Here is a 15,228-nt window from a genome sequence, read left to right on the forward strand (position 1 = left end):
CACAGTCTGCTTAATGTTAGGTGCAACTGAGTGCAAACGGAAGAGGACTGGCAGTGAGAGAGGAGCTTTACAATTCTAGTAGACAACAAAACTGTCAGTGCAAAAACAAGACAGGGAGCATTGGCAAGGTTTCCCAGGCAACAGGGGATGTATTGCTTCCCCATCCCAAAAGAATGGGAGAAAATGTGAAAGAACATCGAAACAGAAATGAGACAATGGCATGAGAAAAACTTTCCAGTACTGAGGGTTTCTAAAATTTACTGTTTCTGTCACAATGAACTCCCCTCTGGTATTCTAAAAGGTAAAACTGTATTTCCTGCCAGAATCAAAAGAATTCTCATTTTACGAGTAACAAAGTGAATGTGAAAAAACACAACTGAACCAAGGAAAAATAGCAGAAACAGATCCATGGTTTGCCTGAAGATACCTTCATACATCAAACAAGCATCAAGATGGCAGAGAAATAGTATGCTTTACTCTATCACGCAAATATAAAAGCCAGCAATTCATGGAGAAATACTATCAACTGGAGCACTTCAAGGGATTATTTCTTTTGCATGTCTTGGCATTGCTCCAAGTTAATTCAGAGACAAAAGTTAGTTATGGGTTCAAATAAGTGATCCTTGAAATAAACAAGAGGAAATACCTTTGAATAGCCTTCTTTCAAAGTCATACAAAAAAATCTTTTATTCAACAAACCACATATTTCAAGTCAGGATAAATATCCAGTAATACATTTTTAAAAATAAGAAGCCACTGGGATTAGAACTAAGTAATTCCACTGTCAAAAAAGACAGTATAGAATAATCAGGTGGGTTGCTATAAACAGTAAAGATGACCAAATGGAATAGTTCTGAATGACATATTAATACTAGCTCCTGTCTAGTGCACTGCTGATTTGCATGGCTTACAGCTTTGCTTCTTCTTGCCTCTTTTCAGCCATTCTGTATTTCAAGCGCACCTTGTGTCTGCTTGAACTGAGGTATACCAGAACAGAAGGGCTTTCCCCAGGATTTCTGGCACAATGAGGTTTCCAACATACTGTAGTTCCCTGTATTCCCTTTTTTGAGGGGGTGGGTGGGAAACTTGTAAGAATTATTAAAAAAAAATAAAAGGACATTTGCTTTTACAGTTGTGTCTTCTGTTTCAACTAGCGTCTTCTTTTTCAACTAGTGAGCTGGATGTCTTCAAACCAGTCCCCAAGACAGACAGACAGACAGACAGACAGACAGACAGACAGACAGACAGACAGACAGACAGACAGACAGACAGACAGACAGACAGAGAGAGAGAGAGAGAGAGAGAGAGAGAGAGAGAGAGAGAGAGAGAGAGAGAGAGAGAGAGAGAGAGAGAGAGAGAGAGAGAGAGAGAGAGAGAGAGAGAGCATGCCTTCCTCCAAAGCAAGCTGTTTATACAGTATTGATAACAGGGCCAACCACTGCTGAGTCTCCGTTAGGGACAGGAGCAGCAATCTGATCTAAAATTAAGCGGTTTATAGGAACATACTACTATTTAACCTGTTTGCCCGCCCTGGTGCCATTAACTGATCTGCTCTGATGTCAAACAATGCCTGGGCAGCCTTGAATATTACGATATCTTAAAATCCATAAATATTTTCATGCCACAGCTTTGAGTGACATCTGGTTGGTGGAAATCGTCTAGCGGGGTAGCAAATAAGAGTGGCAAGAGATAGACAACAATGGTTCAAAGGAAGATGTGTTCATGCTTAATGCTTCAGACTTAACGTTGTAAAATAGCTTTTATTCCAGTAAAAGCATGTTGTTGAATCGAAGGATGAGGATGATGGCATATAACACTCCATATAATTTTTCTCAGTAATCCATACAACAGATCTGTAATGTAGGCCAGTCTTATCCCCATATTACAAATAGGGAACTGAGAGAGAGTTGGTTGCCTGAGGCCACGTAGTTAATTCACAGCAGAGGTGAAGTGCAAAACCAGGGATGTTGATTCATAGTTCAGTATCTTAGTCAGATTTTGACATTTCGATGTATGTCTTCAGAAAGGTAACTACCATGCTCTTGTGTTACCTCCCTCCACATTTAGACAGCTTGAGGACATGTGTTCCAGGTAATTGCCCCTTTATGGAGATTGCTGAAGCTCAACTGGAATTGCACAATTGTGCATATCACAAACAAAAAATAACCCACACCACCCCTGAAAGCTAGCCTTTATAAAGTAGATGAAGTTAATGAAGGACAAGAGAACAACAAGGACATAGCAGCCTCCCTCTATGGAAGACACTCATAAGATCTCATTTGTTTGCTTTTACAACTCTGTTAGTTTATTGGCCAAATCCTGTAAGCTGTTTGTGGCTCTGTCACCTCCATTTTTGAGTACTTATTTTCTCTTCACTATACACCTTGGAGGGAGGTCAAAAATACTCAGTAACAATGACTTGGAAATGGGAATGACTGCACAAAAACGTTGTGATGGTTCAATCAGTTCTGCCATAATTAGCCTTAACTTCATTAAGCAAGCTGCACCCAAGGATATGACCGAGGTGTCAGAATGTAAGCACTTGATATTCCCTTCCAGATGTTCAAAAGAATCTGTGAGATGACTAATAGTTTAAGTCAACCTCAAATGGGCTGTGCATGAGTAGCCTTGAAAGCATCTAAAACTGTGTGATTCTTATTAAAGATTAACCAGATTTGTTTTATTTCCCTTACATACTTTTTTAGGCATTTTATGAAAACATTCAGTTGAAGAACATAAACATAACTAGGGTTTTCTCATTCATACTTAATGCTAAGAGGAAACAAAGGCTTCCCAGATAATGAGGAGGCAACTAACCATAACATTCCAAAGCGGGGAGTCCTACACTTGGTTAGTTAGGGCAGCTCCATTTTGTCTGCAGTGGAGGGGGGCAGCGCCTCTGGGGATCAAGGGGGAAGGCATTGCCTCCTCTGGATATTATCCAAGCACCCACCACTGGGCCCTGGAGGAGGAGGCCTTCCCCCAAGCTCAGTGATGTTCTTCCCACTTGAGGAGAGAGACGCAGTGAGACAATGTATATCATTCACAATCTAATTCATAAATTTGAATTTGAAAGGTTTTGCTTAGCTAGCACCTGAAATTGAGTTTAATGTATGACTCAGTGTGTATAATCTAAATAAGCTTAAAATGTAAGTGGCGATTTTGTTGTTGCTTTTCTTTTGGACCTACCATATATCCCATAAATGTAGAAGCAGCAGAACTGAAAGCATAATAGCCTAACTGAGCAATCCTGGGGGTGGGACCAGAGGACATTTCAGATTCCTGGATCCAAAGTCAGAGACCGTGCTCTACCTTGGATCCAGGCATCCGTGCTCCCCCTTCCTCTCACAGCTGGCACAGAAAGATCCATGTCGGCTATGTCTCCGAGGTTCAGGAATTTGACCTCGGAGAGGGGATAAAGAAGGCGTTCTAGTAGGTGAAAAGAGAAGCCTGGAGAGACCAGGTTATGAGATATCCCAAGGCATCACCAGCCTCCTTCTGTCCCCCTCCAGAATGCCCCAGTTAGATGCGGGGGGAGCCTGTCTACCCAAAATGCAGAGCAGGAGGACGGGGAAGCAACAATCACCTGTGACTCATCTCTGCCACTTTGCCCTAGATACTCATAAACCTCCAAATTCAGTGGTTTACAAGCAAAGGGTGGAAATCATAGGATTGTGCCCTAAATAAATTTAATGACTGTTCTAGTGACATTTCATAAAGAGTAGTTTTGCAGAAATCAGGAAAGGAACATAGTATTTTTGAGACATGATCAGTAATAAGAACAATTTCCTATACTGAGGAAATAAAAACAACCTAAAGAAATTCCTCCCTCCTCTCTGTATGTAAACACACTTATTAGGCAATAAGCCCTATTGAATACAATGCAGCTTATTTCTAAGTAATCATGTATAGGATTGCAGTTAGTCCCACTTATTTCAAAAGGAGAGTTGTGCATCTGCTTAAATCTCCCCCTTGGAATAAGTGTACTCAAAAATACTTCAGTTTAGCTAGATCATGCTCATAATAATTTTGTAAGTACAATTATAGCCCTTTAGATAACCTGATTTATCTATCATGTTTCATATCCATTCTTTCTGTCCAAAAGCAGCATACGACATAATCTTTTGTACTGTACAGTAACTATATTTCATATAAAATCTCCTTCTTATTCAAATGTCATCCTAAATAGACTGGTAGATTTCTATCACAAAGGTTAAAAAGTCTGCATTTTCATTTATCAGTAAGTTTTTAGGAAGCCGGCTGCTTGAAATGTTTGTTCATCTCTTTTCATGCCACTAGAAGCTGGCCCACAAAGACAGGATTTCGGTCCCTTATTAACGCCATCATAAGTGCAGCAGCTGAATCCATGGTCTCTTGAAGCTTCACATTGTCCTGAAAGGAAAAAAAAAAAAAAAACCTCATCAGTCGTTTTAATTTTTAGAATGGTAATTTCAGAACACTCCTGGAGAAGATAAATTGTAGGAAGAAGAAGGAGCCAATAGCTCAGTGACAGACCACATGCTTTGCTTGCTGAAGGTCATAGGTTCTGCGTTTGGGATCTCCAGTTTTAAAAAGGATTTCGGGAAGCAAAGCAGGGAAATAATTTTGCAGGACGCCTTAGACAGCCACTGCCAGTATATGAAGTGGAAATAGACAGTTACCGTGCCAATTGTCCAACTTCATATACAGTTTCATGTCACTAGATTCTTTTCCCTTCATCTAGGCTCAATTTTCAAATTTCCACAGACTTCAGTACGTGAAAAGTTTAGACATGTTGTCAACTATCAAAGACAGCAGGACAGGAAAACAAAATAAGCAGCAGATATCTTGTTCTCATCCCACACCAATTATCTCGTATTATCGACCACCCACTGCTACTTCTGCAGTTCTGGCATCCTAGTTGTGTGATGCTTATGCATCATGCAAAGCAAATTGTTTGACTCATTAATTAGCAAAACCTGTAACACAAAAAAGATAGTGATCCTGGTAATTACTATTTCTACTCCCCTACCTTAAAAAAAATAGATTGTTCTATCATAAAAATGCTCAAGGAACCCAGCTTAGTTAATGTCTATTGGATCTTCGTAGCCTGTCAAAAAATTTTACGTTATTTAAATGGATGACTTACTGCATTTACGTGCCAAATAGCAAAACATTTACCACACCATGTGGATGAAATTTGGAAAAGAAAACTGTCTGGAACCTTGCCAACCCTACAATCTATAAATTCATATTACAAAATTTTGACTCTACAAGAAGATACGTAACTTCTGTTTTTAAATAAGAAAAGTCTTGTAAATTCCAGATGGATTCAGATCTGCACTTACTGCATCTGATTTGTCACTATGTGGAGGCATCCATACAATACACTGTTTTTTCATGCTTTAATACTTGTTGGATTCTGGTAACATACTGCCAGAAAGCAGTGTCATATTTGTTTTCTGGTGGTGGTGTGTTATTGGTGCTCAGTAATTTGTATTTATATATCCAGACAGGCATATCAATATACAGAATAAGTGTTTACATTTTACTAAATGCTTTAGTGAGAGTGTTTAATATACTTTGGCTTCCCACAAAGTATAAAGAATGGGCACGACTAGAAGAGACTATCAATGGTGTATGTGAAATCTTTCAAAGTAGTGTATTCAGGATGGATTCTGAAGAGTTATAACTTTAGTGGGTGAAACTGTACTGTGCAAATATGATTACATTTTCTTCCAAAAAGTATCAAGACGTCTTTCTCACCACTAACTTTCCCCGCCCCCCTGACACCTCATGGAATTTGGCCATAAGAAGGATCCAACCTTAGTTTACGTATTATATTATTAAAATATTTATATACCGCCCCCTTCATCTTACTGGATTTCAGAGTGGAGCACAACATAAAGCCAATACAGAAAATACAATGCCAATTGTAAACGTAGCAGATAAAAACTTTAAAACAGATTGAGATTTGAACAAATAAAAATCTGTGAAATTACAAATAAAATTGTTTTTTACTGGTGCCTGAAAGACCTCGATGTTGGCACCAGGGCATTCCACAACCGCAGCTCGGCTTCTGAGAAAGCCTTCTCCCTTGTAGATGAATGATGCACCTGTGATGATGGAGGCACATGGAGAAATGCCTTGACAGAGAATCTTAGAGCATGGGCAGGTTGATATGGGAGGAAGTACTCCAAGCCAATTTTGGTCTACAATTTCCATTATTCCTCACCACTGGCAAAGTCTGATGGGCTGATCTGGAGAGTCACAAGTTGCCCACCTTTGTTTTAAAGATAAATACCAGCACCTTAAATGTTAGTAAATAGGTAGCCAGTGTAGCCCCTTCAGAACTGAGTAATATGGATAATATGCAATATGATTGATGTAAGCAAACTAGGCAGAATTTGTTTTAAAGGTAAACACCAGCACCTTAAATGTTAGTAAACAGGTAGCCAGTGTAGCTCCTTCAGAACTGAGTAATATGGACAACAAGCAATATGATTGATGTAAGCAAACTAGACAGAATTCTGGTAGTTGAATTCTGTTTCAGTGCTAAAACCAGATTGAAATGAATTTAAATAATCCATTTCCTCCAACAGAGACTGGAGTAGAACAGCCACCACTACCTGAAGTGCCTAAAAAGTGAATATTTGCAACTGGTTTCAGTCTTCCAGGTTCAGATATGATTTCTTAATAGCCACACAACTGCCTTCTTCTCTCTGGCGAGGAAGCATTAATAAGCTCCTGGACCCACCCAGTTAATCCTCTACAAGATGTGCCTATATTTTCCGTATATGTGGGAGCCAACGGCACTCTACGTTGTGGAGAACACTTGAGAGAAAATGTATTAACAGCCTATTCCATTGTGGGACAAAGGCTTCAACAAGGAGCTACTAAGGGCATTCAAGAATCCATGGGATTCCATAAGTCTCTGGGGATGGCCAAACCTAATGGGTCCACCATTCCCGCAGAGGGGAATGATAGCTGTCAGTATAAAACTCACCAGGAAGCGGTGTGATCATGACAGGGTGGTCACACCACCAAACTCCTAATCAGTTGAAAATATTGATCCAAAGTGTGTTATGGCAGCAATGAAGTCAAGACTATTAAGGCACCCTCAGTATCAATACTGAATTCTGACTACAGCTAATGTAAGTTGAGCAAGATTCAAAAAACATGCTGCTTTGTGGCCGTAGTCACAATGGCTGAGAGACTGAAGGCCAAGGAATCATTGCCCACTGTGTCCTATTATCCTGAATTCAGCTACTGGGTTTAGCTTTCATGCCAACTGAACCTGTGAATATTTTTCTCCTATAAAGCTCTTATAAGCATATATTTAGACTGGCAGCTACTTTGCCAGCTGTGTGCAGTTAAGCCAAAAGATTTGTGAATGGTAGTTGCTTCAAAGAGGTGGTCTGCGAATAGAAAAAAATGAGGTAGTATTCTGTGGAACACATCTGGCAATTCTTTTGGGTGGTTTCAGTAAAAGATTTAGAATAACGTCACGTAACTGTTGTATAATAAAAGCACAGGGGCCCTGGTTTCATTGTATTATTTTGGGAATGAGCAAAGCATTTTTATTTATTTACCGTATTTTCCGGCGTATAAGACGACCCCCAACTTTTGAGAAGATTTTCCTGGGTTAAAAAGTCATCTTATACAGGGCGTATAAGACGACCCCCAACTTTTGAGAAGATTTTCCTGGGTTAAAAAGTAGTCTTATACGCCAGAAAATACAGTATTTATTTATTTTACCAGTAAGGTGTGGTAACACCACAGTGGACTTGCTTTCAAAGTCCGTTGAAATCTGTAGATCCCTTCTCACCCATTTAAGCAGATCTTCTGGATGAGACTTTCACATAAGCATTAAACACCCATCTTTCAATGCATCTGCTGTCAGTACACATATTGGATTGTTGGTGACAGAAGAACAAGGATAGTCTGTAAATTATTTTGGTGACTGGTAGGAATCCTGGCTTAGAAGACCCATCACACTCTTAAGGAAACCATTTAGATATTTCCAGACTCCTGGAAAATGCCCAGCCTTCCAAATCATTTACAGACAGTTTCAGCACTAAAGGCAAAAGAAGATTTAAGAAAATATATAGTTCTTATACAAAATTACATTAAAAGATTTAAGTAAAGACACAGTAAAAGCTGCTTTCCACAGTCCTGTACTACTTCTCCGTTTCTGATGGACACAAACATGAAACACTATCATCAAGAGTATTTCTTACAAAATCCTTTGGATAGTGTACTCAATTCTCTGCTCTACATATTATTGGAAAGTATTCAGAAAACTGTAAAAGTGATGAATGTTTTAGAAGACCAATCCCACCCAAAAAAGTGGGAGGGGGGATGGAGCTGGTTACAATTTAGCCTAAATAAAACAAGAAGGGGAATATGTTTATAGTATTTAGATATTTAGAAGAATCTTAGAAAAAGGTAGTGGCAACAACTGTTCATTCTATGCATGAAGTACTGGACAAATAGCAGTGGCATTAAATACTGGGAGAAAGAGTTGGGCTAAACAGCAGGAAAAACTAACCTTAAACAGTTCAACAATGGAATAAGCTACCAAGGGAGGTTGCCTGATATAGAAATTTCAAGAAATGGTTGCACTATCACCTTCCAGAAATGCTTTAAGCATAATATACCCTGTCTTATGGCACAAAGATGATCAAATAAAACCACGAAATCTATATTCTATGATTCTATGAACATTTGACCTATTATACTCTCTCAAGGTAATACCTCACATGTTAAAAATACTTAGGGCTTTGCTAGACCAGGGTTTAGCCTGGGCTGATACCCGGGCTCGCCCCTGTGTGTCCATATGACGCACAGGGGATCCCGGGGTCAGGCAGGGGTCATCCCTCTCTTGCCCCGGGTTAATGGGCTCCACAGTGTTTCTGTAGTCCCGGGCTGAGCCCAGGACCGCGGAAGATCTAGCCCATTACACAGATTTTCCCAGCTATGTGGCTTACTCGCGCATAGCCGGGATAAGCCGAGCAGGGGAGAGATCGCGGCCGGGGGGGGGGGGAGATCAGGGGTAGGGGGAGCCTTTGGCACTCCTGCGCACCCGGCCCTTTAAAAATAAAAAATGGCGGATGCGATGGGGCTTTCCTTTAGCCCATCGTGTCTGACATGTGGATTAGAGTGACAGCCCACGCTAGTTGCAGTGCGGGCTCGCCCCTCCACACGCCCGGATTTTAGGGTAGGTCTAGCAAAGCCCTTAAGACTATTTAGACTATTGCAGCTTGAGATTTATAACACACCTAGTCCCAGCTCTCTGGCTCAAGGGAACTCACAATAATTTCACCTAGACTTACAAATCTTATCTTTGTGCCAAAGGCGTTTTAGTCTAAGAAAGGAATTGAAGGGCTTGAGGCTCCAAGGATGCTGCTGCTTTTTACTTTGGTTTAATGCCGAAGTTTTAAATGTTTTTATTGTGCCATATTTTATGGTTTTAGGTGATGTAAATTACCCAGAGGGCTTTTGCTATGGGTGGTATAGAAACGTAATAAAGAAATTAAATAAATATATAATAAAGTTGAAGTGTTCTATAATACAGAAAGTGTGTGTGTGTGTGTGTGTGTGTGTGTGAGAGAGAGAGAGAGAGAGAGAGAGAGAGAGACAGACAGACAGACAGACAGACAGACAGACAGACAGACAGACAGAGACTGTATGATCAGGATACCTTTCTGCTCACTAACACATCTATTCCCTATTATCTGTGCTCCTAACTTACACTTCTGCACTGTTGTAGAACATCTTTGGAAGAGACAGCGATGTGGAAGCCACACAAAATACGTGCCCCCGTATGCTTCCTGATTTCCCACATCTACATATCATCTAAGATAGAACATTCACACTTATCCTTGCCCACCCCAGAGACATGAGCAAGCTGCATTGGAAACTTGCATATATCCAGGGCAGGAGCAAAGGGAGAGTGATTCAAGAATTCTTTTCCGACTGAGATGTAAAGCATGAGGCACTGTCATTTTCTATTCTCTCATCTCAATAACATATTCATACACAGACACAGAATTGTAGTACATATAGAACATAACCTACAGAATGTGAGATGGAACTATATCCACTGAAATAAATAAGAGTGTGCAGTGAAGACCAGTGGAGTTCAGTGTGAGTTGAACTGATGTAACTGGATTGTATCCAAAGAGCCCCAGTAAGGAGGAGGAGTAATAAAATGTTGGACTATGATGGCGGAAACCCAGGTTAAAATCACCCTCTTTACTTTAACCTAGCTTACTTCACATAGGGTTGATGTGAAGATAAAACACCCGTGTGTGTGTGTGTGTGTGTGTTATACAGAGGGCATGGCTAGACGAGGAGAGTGGAAGGGGATGATCTCACGATATGATGTTCGTGAGAACCTCCCCCTCAACCTACATGTGGCGCGCGATGTCCCGGGAGGATGGAGGTAGTTGTGCCTGCCATTTTGGATTTTTTTTTTTTTACTCAAGATGAGCGCTCAAGTGCTCCTTCAAAAAAAATTACTCCCACTCTCCCCACCCCGCTTCCAATGGGCATGGAGTTCCTGAAGAGCCCCATGCCAGGTTCCTCGCAGTTACTCGCGAGGAGCCAGAACAAACCTGGATGGCCGCCCACACGTCTCGCAGCCTTGGGATCATCCCAAGACCACGGGAAAATTCAGAATTATGTGGCCGCACAGGGACAATCCCAGGACGATCCCTGGGATATTGCCCCATGTAGACATGCCCAGAAAGAACCATGTATGGCCCTGTTCAAAAGCCACCTTAAATGAAGGTGGTTAAGGCTTTAACCACAGTGGTTAAGGCTTTTTTTATTAACAAAAAAGCCTTATCCACCGGAGTTTAAGGTGTCTTCTAAACGGGGTCTATGCCTCTTTAAGGTCCTTGGGAGAAAGGTGAATAAAGAATTAATTAATTTACGTGGCTGGGAGAGTATAATAAGAATCCATATGTTTTGTGGCCTACATGTTCTGAGAAATATGCACAAAGATTAAGCAACATTAAGTTATTTCCCTTTTTAAAAAGAAATGTCTTTGTGGAGAGTTTTGGAATCCATTAAAAGCTTCTGTGGAACAAAATAATGAGAAGGAAATGCAGTTTTCCATATTCGCAGCTTAAAACACACTACTCTGGCTTCCTGAACACACTGTATTCATAAACAGTAATCTTGAATGTTATAAAAGGCTCCCCTGTCTAGACAAAAACTTAAAGGTACAATAACCTGTATTCATCTATATTTATTATTGGTTTTTCCAAATTTCAATTAATCCTAACCCTTACAAGATGAGAATAAATTGAGAAACCATGAGCAATTTGTAATAACTACTGAATTCATTCCAAACATTCCTCTCAGTTATAGATAATCCAGTTGAGATGTTTATGCGGAAGTGCTAGTCTATGGCAAAGTAATTGATTTATTTTAAAAACTTAATAACTACAGACCAGTATCAAATCTTCTGTTTTGGGGCAAGGTGATTGAGAGGGCAGCTGCTTTCCAATTCCTAGCAGTTTTGGATGATACAGATTTTCTAGACCCATTTCAAACTGGCTTCAGGGCAGGATACGGAGTTGAGACAGCTATGGTTGCCTTAGTGGATGATCTACGTTTGAGTATTGACATGGCAAGTGTGTCCCTGCTGGCACTTCTGGACCTGTCAGCAGCTTTTGATACTATCGACCATGGTATCCTTCTGGAACGCCTGGGAGGTTTGGGAATTCGGGGCACTGTGCTTCAGTGGTTCCGGTCCTATCTCTCAGGGAAGTTCCAGATGGTGATGCTTGGGGATAGCTGCTCCTCAAAGAAGGAGCTGTTGTGTGCCTTCCTATACCCAATGCTGTTTAACATCTACATGAAACCGCTGGGAGAGATTATCCAGAGGCATCTCTTACAACCTGGCTCCACCATTCCAGGATTCAAATATGGCAGACAAAAGCATGGCTCAAAATTCATTCATTCCAAAAGCCATTTTTCTCTATATATATTTTTCAAAAAAGTAGAAAGGAAGATTTGGATTAATTTGCACATGCTTGTATGCAATGTGCAATTGGCCCCTAAAAATCAGGACAAGGTGCAATGTTATAATCTGTGGAATTTTCTTTCATGAGTCTGCCCAACATATGCATTGTCTTTTGGATATGCATATGTTTTTGTCTGGTTGAGCTTTTATATTGTATTTTGTGTTGTTGTTTTGTACTTTGGGTGTTTTTAATTTTTGTGAACCGCCCAGATAGCTCCGGCTATTGGGCGGTATAGAAATGTAATAAATAAATAAATAAATAAATAAATAAATAACATATCACACCAATATAATCCACTATTGTTAACACGGTGCTCAGTACAAAATGGTGTAGAGCAAAAGCAAAACTAGTTACTAGTTATTTTTGTTATTTTTATTGCTTTCATTTTATCAACTTTTTTCACTTATGTATACGAAATTTGAAAACAATCATGACCAACCCAAAAGAAAGCCATTTGATGAGATCTCTATAGAAGATGCCACATACTACTGTACTGAATTTACCTTCGTACTTAATTCCACATCTAAAATAGAAATCACCATAGTCTATGGCATCTTCTATAGGTGTTCAAACAACAATTTACATCCAATATATGATTATAAACTGTGCTGAACAGACTAGCAAATTAGATAAACCTATGTTTGTATGAAAATTCTCTGAATTTTTTTTCTAGTGGTTTCTATGGTGTGATAAATTTGTGAAAATTGTCTTTTCTTAACTTTCCTTGGTAGTTAAAGAAATTACAACATTTAAAAACACCACCACCACCACCACCAAAATGGGACATGGAGGACAAATAGCATCTCCAACATGTTCTAGCTATTATAAACCTTTGGGTAAGACTGCAAATGTCAGCTTCAGCAAGATTTCCCTTTATTCTCTTCTCTGATTCGATTTTCCGTATTAAAAATCCTAGCGGTTTATTCATTTCCAGATTAGTGTCCAAAACTCATAATTAAATTAAAAATCAGAACACTTGACACTAAAAAACTTTCATTTTCTTCTCCGCCAGCCAATAGTGATTCAAGAACATTCTTTTGCAGCTTCACATAAACATCATTTGAAAAAATGTTTTTAACTTTCATCTTTGTTTTCCCCCCCTTCTTCTTAAGCTATTTACATAATAATGTTATTGCCTCATTGAAAAGCATTAGTCATGCAAATTAATTTGATTTTCCACCACTAGCCTCATCTATTCTGAAAAGTTTGACGGATTTAATAAAACCAGGATCTTGATGTCTTTCCAGTTTGGTCACTATCCCCTAAACACCAGCTTACCAAATATCTGGAATAGGTCATCTTCTCTAAATTCAGCATGCTTTCATTCCCATTGTACTTTATGAAAGTTGTATCATAGAACATTCAACTAGACTTTAGAAACAAAAAGTAATTGAAAGTAAAATAATGCTCCGGGGAAAAAAGAAGTTTTTTCTTACTCGTTTTTGTTACTGGTAGAGCTTATCCATACTTTATATATCAGTGCTAGTCAGCATGATTACAGATTCTCCTGCTACTAGTTGCTTCGAATTAAGTTTCAAAAGCAAGCTAGAACAGTGTTTGTTTTGTCAAATCACCAAATAATGAAAATTAAACATCTTCAAGTTTTCATTCTGCTAATGAAATCCAGCTATTGTTATTTGGAGATTTTTACAGAAAACAAAAACAAAGCCCAAAGCAATATCAATTAAATAGCACTTTAAACCCAGTGTGGTTTCAATAGCTGAAAATGGAATCTGAGGTTTACATTAACACATTCTTATCTTCAGTTAGGAATACAATAAATGGGTTGGATCCAGATTTACTCATATAAAGAGGATGTCCCTTGAAATCAATAACTAAGGCCATGGCTAGACCAGGCTATAACCCGGTGATTGCCCCGGAATCATCCGGCTGCACACAGGGCATCCCAGGAGCAGGGAGGGATGATCCCTCCCTTGCCCTGGGATATTGGCAGGCCCTTTTTCCCTGGTCTCGGGATGATCCCGAGACTGCAGAAAGTGTGGCCGGGCGTTGCGGGTTGTCTTGGCTCCTCGCAAGTAACCGCGAGGAGCTGGGAACCAGGCACGGACCTCCATGCCCATCGGGGGTGGGGTGGGGTGGAGGGCAAGTTTTTTTGTTTTTGTTTTTAAACACCTTTCCTTTCGTTGGAGTGCTCATGAGCTCCTTTTCCTTTATAAAACCAAAATCAAAATGGTGGCTGCGATGTCACATGCCGCGTGTAGATGAGGGTGATGATCTCGCAATCATAAAATCGCAAGATCGTCGCCCTCCAACCCCCTCGTCTAGCCATGGCCTAAGTTAATTTTCAATGGGTATATCTGAAATGACTAAATCTGGATCTGACCCAAACAAATACTTGCTGAAAATTCAGATGTGATTAGAAACACTAATCAAGTAAACAAAAAGTAGCAGTGCAAATATTTTTCCCCCCAAAGAGTTTAAAGATAGAAATGTTGGTTATGGTGTGTTATGGTGTGTATGGTCATCTCACTGTCACTTTGGGTAAACAAGGGTTTTCCTCCCCTATTTTCAACTACAGTATTATTTTTTGACAGATTTTCCCAACTGGCAAAACCTAAAAAGTATTAGGGGCAGTAACTTGTTGTGATATATATTTATAATTGTTTAATAATACTAAGATAGTTATACCAATGTTCTGTACATTGGAAGATATAGAGAAATTGAAGAAAGTACTACAAACCCTTCCTCCTGGAATTAAAGAATACGCACAGGAGCAGCAACCTCAGGAAAGTTGAACAGTTGTACTCCTAGAGAGTATAGATTATTAAAAGAAATGCATTTTCCACCAGTTAACACCCACAAATCCCAAATTACCATATGTCTAAACAGAAATGTGACAAGCAACGTGGCCCGCAAGGTCTTCAGGAATAAAATGTGGTTGGGGGAGATTAACACAATAACGTTTTTTTAGATGAGAATTTAGCACAGAGGTGTATTAAGATACCAGCGACTGGAGCTGAAGAGAAGATGTTGTTTCCAGTAGCTCTCAAATTACACGTGAGAGCTGATAAAGCTAGGGCTTAGCTGCATAAGGTTAGAGGCTTTTCATATATCATCTTCATGAGAAGAGCCCAATTCACGAGTAGTTCTCCTCAGTATGTGAAGACTAGTTCTCCTGGCCACTGTCTTATCATGAATCTTAAGATGCCAGGGTTCTTAGGGGCTAGGTGGTGGTCTATTATCCCTCTCA

At 39.7% G+C, this 15,228-nt stretch overlaps 1 protein-coding gene across 1 annotated transcript in view; it reads right to left on the reverse strand.

The window, feature by feature from the left end:
• Nucleotides 1-3,452: 3,452 nt before the first annotated feature.
• The window catches only part of CRPPA (CDP-L-ribitol pyrophosphorylase A), an 88,642-nt gene continuing 76,866 nt past the window's right edge, over nt 3,453-15,228 (reverse strand). Inside the window, exon 10 of the mRNA XM_063118439.1 lies at nt 3,453-4,392. Coding sequence (XP_062974509.1) covers nt 4,288-4,392 — 105 coding nt within the window. The 3' untranslated portion in view covers nt 3,453-4,287. The remainder of the gene's footprint in view (nt 4,393-15,228) is intronic.

Source organism: Elgaria multicarinata, chromosome 1, assembly GCF_023053635.1.
Source record: "Elgaria multicarinata webbii isolate HBS135686 ecotype San Diego chromosome 1, rElgMul1.1.pri, whole genome shotgun sequence".
Taxonomy (NCBI): Eukaryota; Metazoa; Chordata; class Lepidosauria; order Squamata; family Anguidae; genus Elgaria; species Elgaria multicarinata.